The sequence below is a fragment of the Protobothrops mucrosquamatus genome, unplaced genomic scaffold, assembly GCF_001527695.2.
Source record: "Protobothrops mucrosquamatus isolate PMUCROS unplaced genomic scaffold, P.Mucros_1.0 scaffold743, whole genome shotgun sequence".
Classification (NCBI taxonomy): Eukaryota; Metazoa; Chordata; class Lepidosauria; order Squamata; family Viperidae; genus Protobothrops; species Protobothrops mucrosquamatus.
In genome coordinates this window covers 476220-489570 of record NW_015387014.1, presented here as the reverse complement: position 1 = coordinate 489570, position 13351 = coordinate 476220, and the positions used below count along the sequence as shown (strand labels likewise).

The 13351-nt window shown below is 39.1% G+C and overlaps 1 protein-coding gene across 1 annotated transcript in view; it reads right to left on the bottom strand.

Annotated features, from left to right (window-relative positions):
• HSD17B12 (hydroxysteroid 17-beta dehydrogenase 12) overlaps window positions 1–12783 on the bottom strand; it is a 61865-nt gene extending 49082 nt beyond the window's left edge. Inside the window, exon 1 of the mRNA XM_015818465.1 lies at window positions 12538–12783. Coding sequence (XP_015673951.1) covers window positions 12538–12709 — 172 coding nt within the window. The 5' untranslated portion in view covers window positions 12710–12783. The remainder of the gene's footprint in view (window positions 1–12537) is intronic.
• Window positions 12784–13351: the final 568 nt, after the last annotated feature.

The window sequence follows — 13351 nt, the reverse complement described above, 5'->3', positions numbered from 1 at the left end:
AAATTTAGGATTGCGCTGCTCTGCTTCAGTCATGTGTGTCTTTGGAGTGTGACTTCTTCTGGAGTAAACATAAATGAGAATTGTATTTAAAAGAAAGGAGAAAAATGAGGGTATAAGTGGTTTCAGGCAGGCAATGGGGAAAAATACATGCCATGACTCAGGGCACAGCGCACAGGCAATGCAATCAGCTGGCAATTCAAACCACCCTTTAATTGCTCCAAATTTTCCCCAAATGCTCCCACATTTCTGGCAAGCCTCCAAACAAAGGAAGACACACACACCTCTGGCTGAAAGTACAGTCTGATTAGGAGAGGAATTTACTCAAGGCCATGGAGATAACAAGGAATGATACATACATCATAAACCTAATGAGTCTGTGTGAATATACACTTGCCTGAGCAGTCTCAGAAGGGAAGCAAAATACAGTCCGAGTTCTTTAAACATCCAAGCAACAGTTGTCAGCCAGTCCAATGGTCAGAGTTTCCGGGTTTCCAAGCAGAAGTCACAGAACAAGAGATCAGCAACAACACACACAAAACTCCAAGGAATCAGTATTTGTTCCCAACAAATGCCTCTTAAATCTCAGCCTCCAGGTGTGGCTTGTGGAGAGGGGCGGGATGCTTTCCTCCTGAGTAGTTGAGCCTGCCTGCGTTGTTCCCTCCTTCTCTCCAGTCTCTTGTGCTCTAGGATCAGGTGGGGGTGGCCCTTGCTCATCGCCTGAAGTCTGACTCTCCTGTTCCTCCTGAAGGGCCCTGGCCTGTCTCTGCTTGCTCTTTCCCACATTCCTCTGAAGCCAGACACCTCTCCCTCGACCTCCATAGGGTCCCATTCCAGCTCATTTTCCTCCGTAGAGGCAGGCTCTGACGGAGGCGTGACACCTATCCTAGCTCAGTATGCGCATATTATTTTTATTTTGTTTTTTTGATTAAGTATAAAATGTATTTTTCCAGATACAGATCACTTGCTACAAACTGAAATAATTTCTGAAAAAGCAGAAATAAAAAAGTGAAATAAATTCCAGGGCTGTTAGTGACACTATTGCTTCTTATGACACATATTTTGAAAAATTAGGCTCAAGCCCAAGTAAGAAATGGAAATATGAAAAGAATTTTATCAACTTTAAAAGATAAAAGATAAACCAAATGGACTATGTACTGAATGTCAGCAAATATTATTTAACAGTAATAGTGTAACATTATGAAGACATCAGGAAATCAAGTGTTACAACCTTGTAAATTAAAAGTACTGAATGTTCCAAAACAAAATGTGCAGAACTCCATGTGAAAAAATGGCATTTTGCATCTTTTTATGTAACAAATGTCCAGAGTACTTATTTGATTAAAACTTTAACTTCTCAAATAATAGCAAAATTAATGTTTTATTTTTGTACATTGGAAACAGTTTACTCTTCGTTTTATTGCCAATTTTCTATCACCAGAGCTTTGTCTCTTGCTTGGGAGTATCAGAATTGAACTAACAGCCTGAAAAAAATTAAAAAGCTTTGGGCTAGTCAATGTTCACGTTATTTGAGACTCAAGACGATCACATTAAAAATCTGACTGGGTAACTACTATATCCATGAATCAATCTACAGTTATTCACATATACAATACCGAAAAGTGGCCATGTCATAGCTCAGTAATATTAATTTGTTCTCAAATTAAGTTTAAAATGTACATATCTAAGAATTCCTGTTAATATGTAATGCTTTAGACATAAATTCCATTATCAGATTATCATAGCCTATGTTTTATATAGAAACATCAAAGCAAACTGAGGATTATTTCACTAAATACTATATTCAAGTTAATTTATCACTATTGTGATCAGTAAGCAACCATAGCCGTGATTTGCTCAGGGTACCTTGAAATATCATTCTCAAGCAGAAATACTAAATTTAGCCTCACATATAGAACAAACTTTCAACCTAGTAAGTTGCACATACTGATGCTTTATCAGTACCTACCATTCAAATATACTTGGGGTGTGTGGAGAAAAATACATTATTTACAGTTATTGACACAGATTAAACTTCAGCATATTTTGTGGACATGTTGATGCATATGTGGAAAGAAATTCAATTCAGAATTCTAGCAGAGGCATCTACATTGATTAATTTGCCCCTCCCATGCCTTCAGTGTTTGAGCAGTAGAACAATTCAACCATAATAGACAATAAGCAGAGATGCGTAAGCAGCTGTGAATAGAAAACAATGAATAAAATTCATGACGTTAGAGAACTATGAATTGGGGAGTTTAGTGCATGAATTGAAATCTAAAGTTATCTGTCCCTCTACCTTGAGCTGAGCAATGCAAAGTAAACTAGAAAGATGAGGAAAAAAAAGGGAAAAAATGGTCTCTGACACATTTACAGAAACTGATGGCCTGTCACCTAGACACTGATGAGTATTTTCAATGGATAAAAAAGGCAAGCAACAGTCTAAAAATAGACTAGCGTGCTGCAGAGCTGTCTGGCTTGGCTACACTACCAGAATACCAATGTAATTTTTTGTCAAGATGCTTGCCCCATACTTGAACAGTGAAGGTGAGAGGAAAAAAGGTGATTGTATACTGTTATTTGTCAGAATTTGAAAGAATATGCATTGTATTAGGCATATGTTTAGTTTAAATTTTGCAAGAGAAATAAAATAAAAATTTAACAAAAAAAAGTTCCTTTCAATATGTAAGAAACACGAAAAAGTCCAGGAAATGATTGATCAGTCCACTAATGGGTGAAGATGGTAAGAAGGTGATGGGCAGCAGGGTAAAAGCTTCTTTATCTCTATCTTCACACAACAGGGGGAAAAAATCCAGCCTACCAAAAGCAACAGCATGGGAGACAGAACCAGAGTGCAGGTCAAAATAGGGAAGAAATTGGCATCAGGACATGCCCTCTAGTGCAGAGGTCTCCAATCTTTCCGGGCTCAAGGACCAGCAGGAAGGAGAGGAGCTTTAAAATTTGTGCGTGTGCACACAGGACCACACACTCTGGCACAGCACTAGCAGCCTTCTTTGCGCGTGCAGCATGTGCTGGTACATGTGTGAACGGCAGCGCACCCCCCCATGGCAGCCAGTGGCCCGTTCGCGCATGTGCAAATGGGCCGTGCAAACCACCCGGGCAAGCAGCACATGCGCAAACGGGCTACGGACACCCGCCCACACTAGCATCCCCATCCGCACCTACACGCATGTGCAAACAGGGCCGTGGGCATTAGAGCGAGTGGTGGGAATGCACGCCTACACGTGCACGCACTGACCAGCTGTTTCTGTGGCCTGCGGGCCAAAAGCCCGCAGCCCAGGACCGGTTGGGGACCCCTGCTCTAGTGGAGTTAAAATCACCAGGACCAAATGTTTACATCCCAGGAGTCTGAAGGAGCTGGCAGGTGTGATCTCAGAACTACTGAGCAAAATCTCAGTGGAATTTCTGATGCTAAGTGATGAGTCATAAAGTCACGTTACTTTATTCTTAGTGACAGCAATATTGGCAGTCCCTGCTGCTGTCATTAAGCAAATTCCACTAGTCCAGTAGTGGCGAACCTATGGCACGGGTGCCAGAGGCGGCACTCAGAGCCCTCTCTGTGGGCACGCGCGCCGTCGTCCCAGTCCTCAGCCTTCAGCTGGGTTTTATAAAACCTTTTCGCTTTAGACCTCCGCTGCCGTGTGCAAAAAAAAAAAAAAGGTTCAATCAGTCAATTTCAACTTTTCGCAGGAAAAAAAAAGGTCTTGCAAAGTTGGAATTGATTGATTGAACTTTTTAGTCCCACCCAGTCTGCCGTTACCACTGCAGCCACGCTCACCCAATGGGCCACACCCTTCCAATTGGCCACACCCAGCCAATGGGCCACACCCACCCGGCACCTGACGATGCATAAGTGGGTTTTGGGTTGCAGTTTGGGCACTCGGTCTCTAAAAAGGTTCGCCATCACTGCACTAGTCATTAGGCCTAGGAGCCACCCCAATCCAAACATTCTGGCCTCAGTCCCTCCCTCCCAGCCCTGAGCCTTGGTTCTTCAAAGAGTAAGGGTTTACTTCCCCTTCAACTAGTCCCAACTGGCTACGCTCTCCCATCTCTGCCCTTTTGACTGCCTTGCACTTTACCTGGCAGGGCAACAAGAAGTCCCAGAGCTGCAAATCTCCGTGGCTGCTTGCCACAATGCATCTCAGGGCCTTCTTGGAATACTGAAGCTTTGGAACAGCAGAAAGCTCATGCAGTGCAAAGCTGCATTCACCCTGGCAGCCTCAGCTGATCCAGCGTAGTCTTCCAAGGAAACCCCTGTGTGCGAACTGGGGGAGAAAAACTCACACCACCAGCATCTGCCTTGCGAAGGATCAGCAGCAAGAGCAAAAGGATGGCGAAGATCAGCTGGGGTGGCAGGGCCCAGGGTGTGTATGGGGGGGGGAGACAAAAGGGCATAGATAAGGGAGAGATAGGTGGGTGGGGGACTTGAAGTATCTCTGTAGTTGTTAAGCGCAGGTAAACTGAAATGCTTGAATTTTGATCAGATGGAAGCAAGGGTGCTGCAATGGCCGTAATTTTGAGGATCAGTCGTTAACTCCCTTCACTGAACACATGGTCATTAAGCAATGGATACTATACAGAATTATTTCAGGTTTTGCTTCTTAAACGTATCACCAGAAAAGCAGCACAAGACATGACAACCCGATCTCTCAGACGTATCGAATATATGCATTTAGTAATTCCTCATGCAATAAGCACTTGATTTAACAGACCTCCATTTAGTAGACTTCTGATGAGGTGGAGAATTTCTGTCCTTATGCTATGCTTTTGTGGATTCATAACTGAATGCAATAAAATCTTATTTCATTAAGAAATCTAAGTACAAACATGCGGAAAAGGAGTAAACAGAAAAAATATTAAAGACCTTAGACAGCTATGACAATATCAACATATATATATAGAGAGAGACAGTGTGTTATTTTGAGGAGATTAAGTGGGATGTTCCTTAAAACTCAGCTGTCCAGACTCAAAATGAGCTCCACATCTGTGAGGCTTACTGGTTGCTTTGACAGCTAGAGTTTGTAATCATTCATGAATAACACATACCTTTTGGTGATTAATTAAGCTGAAAAATAGCCAAAAGTGAGTTCTGTAACCAAAGTGCAATTTAAACCTGATATCCCGAGTGTTAAGCCAAAATGTAAGGCAGAAAGCACTTTTTTTAAAAAATTCTTCTTTAAAATAAGCTTTTTTACATGCCTCTTTCAGGAAAATTTTCTCACATCTCTACTTATCACCAAAGCAGACATGAGATCTATCTGCAAAGCCTTCCATTTTCTTCCATTTTTTGGAGTAGTAATCTGTCAAAAAAATTGACTATTTCAAAAATAAAAAATATCAAACCAAGTTGGCAACTGAAACTAAGTAAGTGGGAAGCTATGCGAGAACACTAACTAGCTACAATTTTCACAATTAAAACCGATTTTTTAAAAAAAATTATTCAGAGCAATTCCTAAATAAAAATAAATTATAAAAATACAAATTTTCTGCTGTACTGTTTGGTTGAAAATCTACAAAGAAAGGCAGCAGTTTCTAAAGAACACTACTATGGTTAAATAGAAATTATAAAGTCATTCACAAATTAGCCAGCAGAGGTAGCAATATACTCTAAAAGCATTTTTCTATAACAGGTTAACACCTTTTTCAGAGGCAGAATGTTATATGCTTTTGCATAGGTGCGTCAAAAAAACTGAAAAAACATTACTTTTAAACTTGACCAAATATTATATTTCAGCAATTAAGCCTTGAAATTTCACATTTTTAAAAAAAAAATTGGGAAATGTCACAAATGCCATATGTCAGGGGTAGGCATCCTCGGCTCTTTTATGACTCGTGGACTTTAACTCCCAGAATTCCTGAGTCAGCTATGCTGAGGAGAAAGGGAATGTTTTCCATGCTGAGCCATGCTGGCTCAGGAATTCTGGGAGTTGAAGTCCACAAGTCATAAAAGAGCCAAGGTTGCCTACCCCTGCCACATATGAATATTATGAGAAATACTCATGTGCACTAGGTTGCTGAACAAAGCATAGAAGTTTAGAGGAATAATTAAATTCAAAAGAAAACATTTTGTCACTAAGCATATAGTAGTATCTTTATTACTTTGGTAATTCTTTGTTTTTCTTTATAAAAAAAAACTGCCTAAGGGATTTAGAGGACGTGGTAGGTAACCAGCAAATGCATTTCTTAATTTACATTACACATGCATCACATTTGTATTTCAGAGTTTTAGAGAATCAATACACATCTACAGGTCTGCTTCTAGTTAAATTGTTCAAAGACTCTTTTAAGGGATCTTAAACAATAAAATAGGATGGATTCATAATAAAAATATAAGACAATAGCACTTGCCTGAACACCTCCTTGGGGAATTTAAGAAATTCAAAAAATCAGTTATCATAGCCATCCATTTTTTTAGAGACAAGTTCACAAGTTATACCCATAGAGCCACTGCTGATTCTTTCCATCATATATTTGTAAAGCCTAGTTACTAATTAGGAAATACTGTCCAGTTGACAAAAACTATATAGGAAGGAGATGCTGTGATAGTTAGCTATTGCTGAAATCTAAGAGAATTGCACTTTACTTTGATAAATTATAGTGTACTACTTTTTAGTGGTTAATTAAGGTTATTAATTTGGAAATAACGTTTTGTCAGTGTTTGAACAGCAAGTGTGTATCTCCCACTACTCAATAAAAAATAATTCATTCTTTGCTCAACAGGTATGAGTTTTGTTCATCCTAGATCAACATACAAAAAATTCCTGCTAAAAGAGTATTAACTATATATGTCACTATAGATAGAGATCTTCTGGTTGAATGTGCGCACACTATTCTTTACTGGATTTTGGCGTGCAAAAGGGGATATGGAAGGAGAGTTAAATACCTCTGAGATACAAGTTCAGTATTGTTTTAAATTCTTTATTGTAGAAATTAAAGTTTATAGAGATGTGCTCTCCATTCTGTTTTCAATTAGACTGCAAGATGCAAAAATATGGAGATGCATTTCAGAATGTACTAAACGCTGGTGAACTTTCAGGTTAGCAATTTTTTTAAGCTCTGCAAGTGCCAAATTTTAAAAAATAAATTAAAAATCAGTATGGATGTCTATTAAAAGCCTCAAGAAAATAACTAGAAAAACTGTGTATCTATTCTTCTATCTACGTCTTTTATTTAATAACCATTCAACTTGCAAAGCAATTCTGAGCAGCATACAGTTCTATGGAAGCATGATAACAATTAAGTGAAAACAAAACACAGCAGAGATCAGGAAACAAGGAATGAAAAATAGAATAAAAAAATCAAAGGAAACAAATCCAAACAGAACGTGTTTTCCCGAAAATAAGACAGTGTCTTATATATATATATATATTTGGGACCAAAAGACTCATTAGGCTTATTTTTGGGAGATGTGTGACTTTGCAGCCGCCCGCCCACTCCATCCCGTCTGGTTGCTCACAGTTGCAATGGGGCAGGAGAGCGTGCATCACATCGGTGCTGCCACAAGGTGAGGTGAGGCAGGTGAGGCCTCCCCCGCCCATCCTCCATAGCCTGGCAGTCCAGCTCAGGAGGGGAATGAAAGGGAAGAGGCAGGTGGGCAGCTAGCTCATTGAACAGGTGGGAGGAGTGGCCTGGCTGCGGGGGCCCTAAGGTAAGCAGGTGCAGGGTGTGTGGGGTAGCTCCATCCCAACTGCCTCATCTTAACTCGCAGCAGCATCGGTGCAACGCAAGCTCTCCTGCTCCATTGCAGCAGCAAGCAACCAGATGGTGGGATGGATTGGGCGGGCTCTTAATTAGGGCTTATTTTTGGGTAGGGCTTGTATTTGGCACAGACCAAAAAATCAGGGTAGGGCTTATTTTCAGGGAAACACGGTAGTATACCTCTTTCATTCTGGACAACTTCATCTCATGTTCTAACCCAGTGCCTGAAGCAAGAATCATTTGTGCAGGGTCTTATAGAAGTCTAGCAGGATCAGAGCTATCCAAACATCAGAGAGGGGAAGTGTCCATTTGTCCAAATGTTGTATTACAATTAACCTGCAGATATTGTTTCCTTACTAAATTTAGTTTTATATTTGTGCAATTCTCTGGATGTATTCAGTTCTATAGCTATTCAATCAAGCTAGAATTAAATTGTTTCACTCTTATTTCCATGGTTTATTGTAATTTTCCCCATGACTTATTTTTTTCCCTTAGATTAGGTATATGTAGCTCTTCAATATCTCATCTAGTTTTATGGCCATAAACAAAAAAGAAAGCAAGGGGCTTCTTTTGGCTTTTTTGTTATTATTTAAAATAGCTATAAAATATGTTCATGAAATAGAACCCTTTTAAACCATTCAAATGAAAAATTCTGTTCCTGTTTTGTTTCAAGCACCAAACTTTTTTCTCACTCATTTCCCAATTTTTCCAGTCCTAGGATCAATCTGTACTTTGCCTCCTTGCCTGTAAGAAAGAAGATCTGCTGCTGTCACCAAAAAGCCTTACGGGAAGGGGCTTCAAAGAGTTCTGCTGCTCGATAGTTAATGGCCGTTAAACAGTTTCATCCCTATCAGCATGTTTATTTAAAGAAATTTATATACTGCCCTAACAAGGACTGAATTGCCATTTTAATCTCCTTTAGAGATACTAGTAGTAATACTGGTAATCCTCAACTTACAACCACAATTGAGCTCAAAATTTCTGTTGCAAAGTGAGACAGTTGTTAAGTGAATTTTGTCCCATTTTATGACCTTACTTGCCACAGTTAAGTGAATCCCTGCAGTTGTTAAGTTAGCAATATTGTTGTTAAGTGAATCTGGCTTCCCCGTTGACTTTGCTTGTCACAAGGGTGCAAAACGTGATCACATGACCCCCGGGACATTGCTACCGACATAAATATGAGTCACTTGACAAGTATATGAATTTTGATCACTTGACCATACAATGGTCGTAAAAATGGTCATAAGTCGCTTTTTGCAGTGCTGTTACAACTTTGGTTACTAAATGAACTGTTGTATGTCAAGGACTATCTGTACCAATACCAAAACAAGACAAGATTACGACTTAAGAGAGATTATGTAAACTGCATTATTAAGAACCAGCCAGATAATAGCATATCAACACAATTTGGGAATGGGGTATTGATTGGAATACATATAGAAATTTGAAATGTCTTACCAGAAATCCAATACTTCCTTGAGAAGCAGTTATTAAAAATTTACATGTATTACATTTGATGTAAATGTCATAGAGTGCCTTATTCACTTGCTAGATGTATAAAGCTACCCAATTCAAACTATGTGATTCTGGGCAGTATACAGGGGAGCCACCAAAAGCACATGCTTTCTAGATTTAAAAAGTGTCAAGATTTAAAAGAAAAAACCTGAAACATGCTCTCTATATGACAGCATATGTGGCAGTCAGGTATCCTTGGGAGAAGGCAGCACAACAAATAACCTGTAGGTTTTAAAAGTGATGACCAGTACTTTGAATTGCATCCAGAACCCTAATATAAGTCAGTGCAACTCATAGCATAGTGGTGTTACATGGGTGTGATGAGTTAAGCCCATAACTACCTGTGCAGCTGGATTCTGGAAGATTTTCAAGGGCAGCATGTTGGAATAGTCACAAGATATTGTGCAAACTCACCTGTCCCCAACCCACCCTGGCTATAGCTACCATCTGCTCTTTAAGTAAGAGCTGTGAGTTCAGAAGAATGCCTGGTTTGCATACCATGTTTGCATGGGGTAGTGTCACCTTATCCAAAACCAAAGATGGAAATGTTCCAACTCCCTGAAATCTGGATCTGAGGACCCCAAACCCTATAAAGATTTAAGCTGCAACCTGTTGTTTCTCATCCAGACACAGGGACAGAAATACTTTCAGCTGAGCAAGAAGGAAATTTCATCATTGGGGCACTTGTACCATGAGCGTTGTCTGAAATCACAGCAAACTGCTGACAGATGCCTAAGAAAAGCAGCCTGAGTATATTTTAATTTACCAGCCAGCAGAAATTAATTCAGATATGTGATTGATTTCACTCTGTAGTGTTCAGCTAGAAGAGACAACCATGAGATTACATACACAGCTTAAGGCACTAAACACAATTAATATTCTTTGACTGAAAAACTACATGGTCTGCCAATTTCAAATTCCCTTAACTGGAAGCCAAATATGTAAAGTGTCTCTTGAGCATATAACCAAAGTGATCCATTTTTGTAGAAGTTCACATTCATTCGCTTTGGTTCTATACTGTGTAACTTCTAAGCAGAACTTAACAAGCAGGCCCAGACATGCACAAGCTTCACTGAAAAAAAAAGGATACTGTATGTACATTAATGGAAATAATGGGTCATTATTGAGAAAACTGAGTAATTTGCTTTGCTTTCTATAACGTATCTTTAAAATGTTCCACAGATCTACTATAATAGATATCAGTCGATATGAAGTGATGCAGGTAATTCCTACAGAATGTGTATTGCTATGACAGGAGAAGAAGACAAAATGAAAAAGGAAATGGAAAAAAGAGCAAATGAACACTTAAAAGAAAAATGCTAAGGCTTAGATATAGAGATGTCCAATGATGGACAAAGAGAAAAGTGAATGCTATAGAATTTGAGAGGGAAAGGAAACTAATAATGATCTGGTAGAAGGAATAAATGACACTCATTTTGTTGAAGTTGCCCTGATCTTCATGGTACTTTGCTTTGCAAAGATTTTTAAAAACTATTAAGAACACAGAAAATAAAAGATTTAAATTTAAAATCCACACATATCAAGAAAATCTACTTCCCCAAAACTAGATATAATCTATGGTTTTTGAATGTTTGATAGATTCATATAAAAATATCAAATGAGTTAAATAGGTGAACACCATTTTATAAAATCAATTGAAAATAAAACAAAGTATAACTGAAATATAAGTTTAATATACAATCATAATTGCTGCCTAAAATTCTTGCAACCTTATCTCCACAAAAAGATATACCAAAGCTAGAAAAATACAGAAAAGGGCAATTAATATGAATATTTGAAAAAGGAGAGTAGGAGAGAGACTTATAAAAATAACTACATAGATGTAATCTCTATGGCTGAAAGGCAGTACACTTCTCAATATCACACATCAGGGAACTATTGCAAGGGATTATTACTGAAGGTAATTTAGACTAATCCTTGAAAGCATATTCTGGATCTGAATATCACTTTGATTTAACTGATCAAGACTTTTGATATATTCAGGAAGAATTAACAGAGAATTATAGAATAAAAACCTGTAGAGAAAAGAAAATAGTGGGGAAAAAGTATTAAATGCTGTAGATAAAGAACAGAGTAGTAACAAATATATTTTTTTCTGTAATTAATAGCATTCTTTCAGAGTCTTAACAAAAATACAGTCAAGTAGTGTTTCCTTGTAATATATAACAATTCTTATCACTATATTAAAAAAATTAAACTTGTGCAACACAGTTTACCAAATTTGACTTGTGCAAATGTTATGACACATACTCTTATTAAAACAAAATTACTTTAAAGATGAAACAGATGCCATGTAAGAATTTTAACTTTGTGTAAATGTGATTTACAGCTTAATTCATACACTATGAATAAGCCAATTTCCTTTAAAGAAAAAGTCAACTTTGGGAAAGTGCAAATGTTACACAATGCAGTTTGAACCCATTCCATGATAAGGTAACAACTCAGCATTTCTTTTTGCTAATATTATCTATTTTTTTAAATTAAACATTTATATCATTTTGAATGCATGCCAGTTATATTAAAGTATAGCAGAATTTGAACCTTCTCAGACTTAAGAGCTGTAGAAACAGGGCGTATTTTGCTCTGAGAATTCCACACTACCACTAAAATTCTCCAAATATAATAAGCTTAATTAACTAGACCTTCTAGCAGAGAAATTAAAGGAACAGTAATGGTCAGCCTCATAGCCCTTTGCTGTGCTATTATTTGAAGATCACTAGATTTCTATTTCTTTCAATCAATAGTAAAGAATTGTAAGATTACATTTTTATCCCTACATGATAGCTTCCATTTATAACTTATATATTATTAAGGATAGTGCCAAAAGCAGACTACTAAAAGGGGGGGGGGAGCCATTTTCAAAAAAAGATACAGACTTTTTTCTCCTCTTGTGTAAAGTTAGCAACTGAAAGGAACAAATGGAAGACCTAATGCACAATCAAGTGACCTTGAGTGTGCATCATTCTCGATTTTATGTCAAACGACAAGTGCAAGAAGTATTTATTGGCTGTGAACGGGGAACTCCAAGTTATCAACCCAGGTGCAGCAGACAAGGCTAAGGCCCCGGAGCTAGAAAAGCTTAGGTATAATTTAAGAGAGAAACGGGGCTCGAGGACAAAACCGACAATTAAGTTAAAACTGGTGGAATTTAAAAAAAAAATAATCACCGAAATGAAAAGGCGCCAGCTGCTCCGTGGGGCAGCTTTGCATAATTCAAAGGCACACAGCAGCAGCCCATGCCAGAAACCGAGGGGGAAGCGTCGAGGGAAGAATAAATGGACTCACCTGCCCAGGTGTTCACGTACGAGCCCAGAATCGCCGTGTTGTCCAGCATCCACACCCGGAAGGCAACCACCAACTTCAAAAGCAGACTACAACACTGGTAGCCGACGACCAACACTCCAATCCAATAGTAAAAACCGTAAGGGAAGAACAAAAAAGAAGCCGAAGTCTCCATAGCGTTCCCAACGCAGCGCCAACAGATACTAGCGGGGTGACGGCCCGGCAACACTGAACCCTCCCTAGCTGGTGTCAGACCCTCCCACAAGAACAGCCCCACCTCAAAGAGCAGCTATTGGCTAATTAATACAATGTAGGATGGCTATTGGATAGCGATCATGGAACACATGGCTCGTGATCTCGCGGTATTTTCTTTTCAAAAAAAAAAAAAGGCGTAGTTGAGGTAAATTCCCTCACAAGACGGGAACGATGGTCCTTAAGTCGCGCCGCGCGCCCATGTGGCGAACGCGTCTGCCGGCGTTCTCTGGCTCCTACTGGCAGAGATCGGTGTCATTCTTGTGGGGCCTGGTTGTGATTAGAGGGTATAATTACGAACGGGCGGTTACGAAAGAAAATTCATCGCGTGGAGTTAAATTTTTAAATCTGACCTCGTTCGGTCTGTATATACCAGGGGTAGGCAACCTCGGCTCTTTTATGACTCATGGACTTCAACTCCCAGAATTCCTGAGTCAGCTATAGCTGACTCAGGAATTCTGGGAGTTGAAGTCCATGAGTCATAAAAGAGCCGAGGTTGCCTACCCCTGGTATATAGCCAAAGTGTTATGGGCGTCTTGCTTCGACCCACAGTCGCTCATTGGCC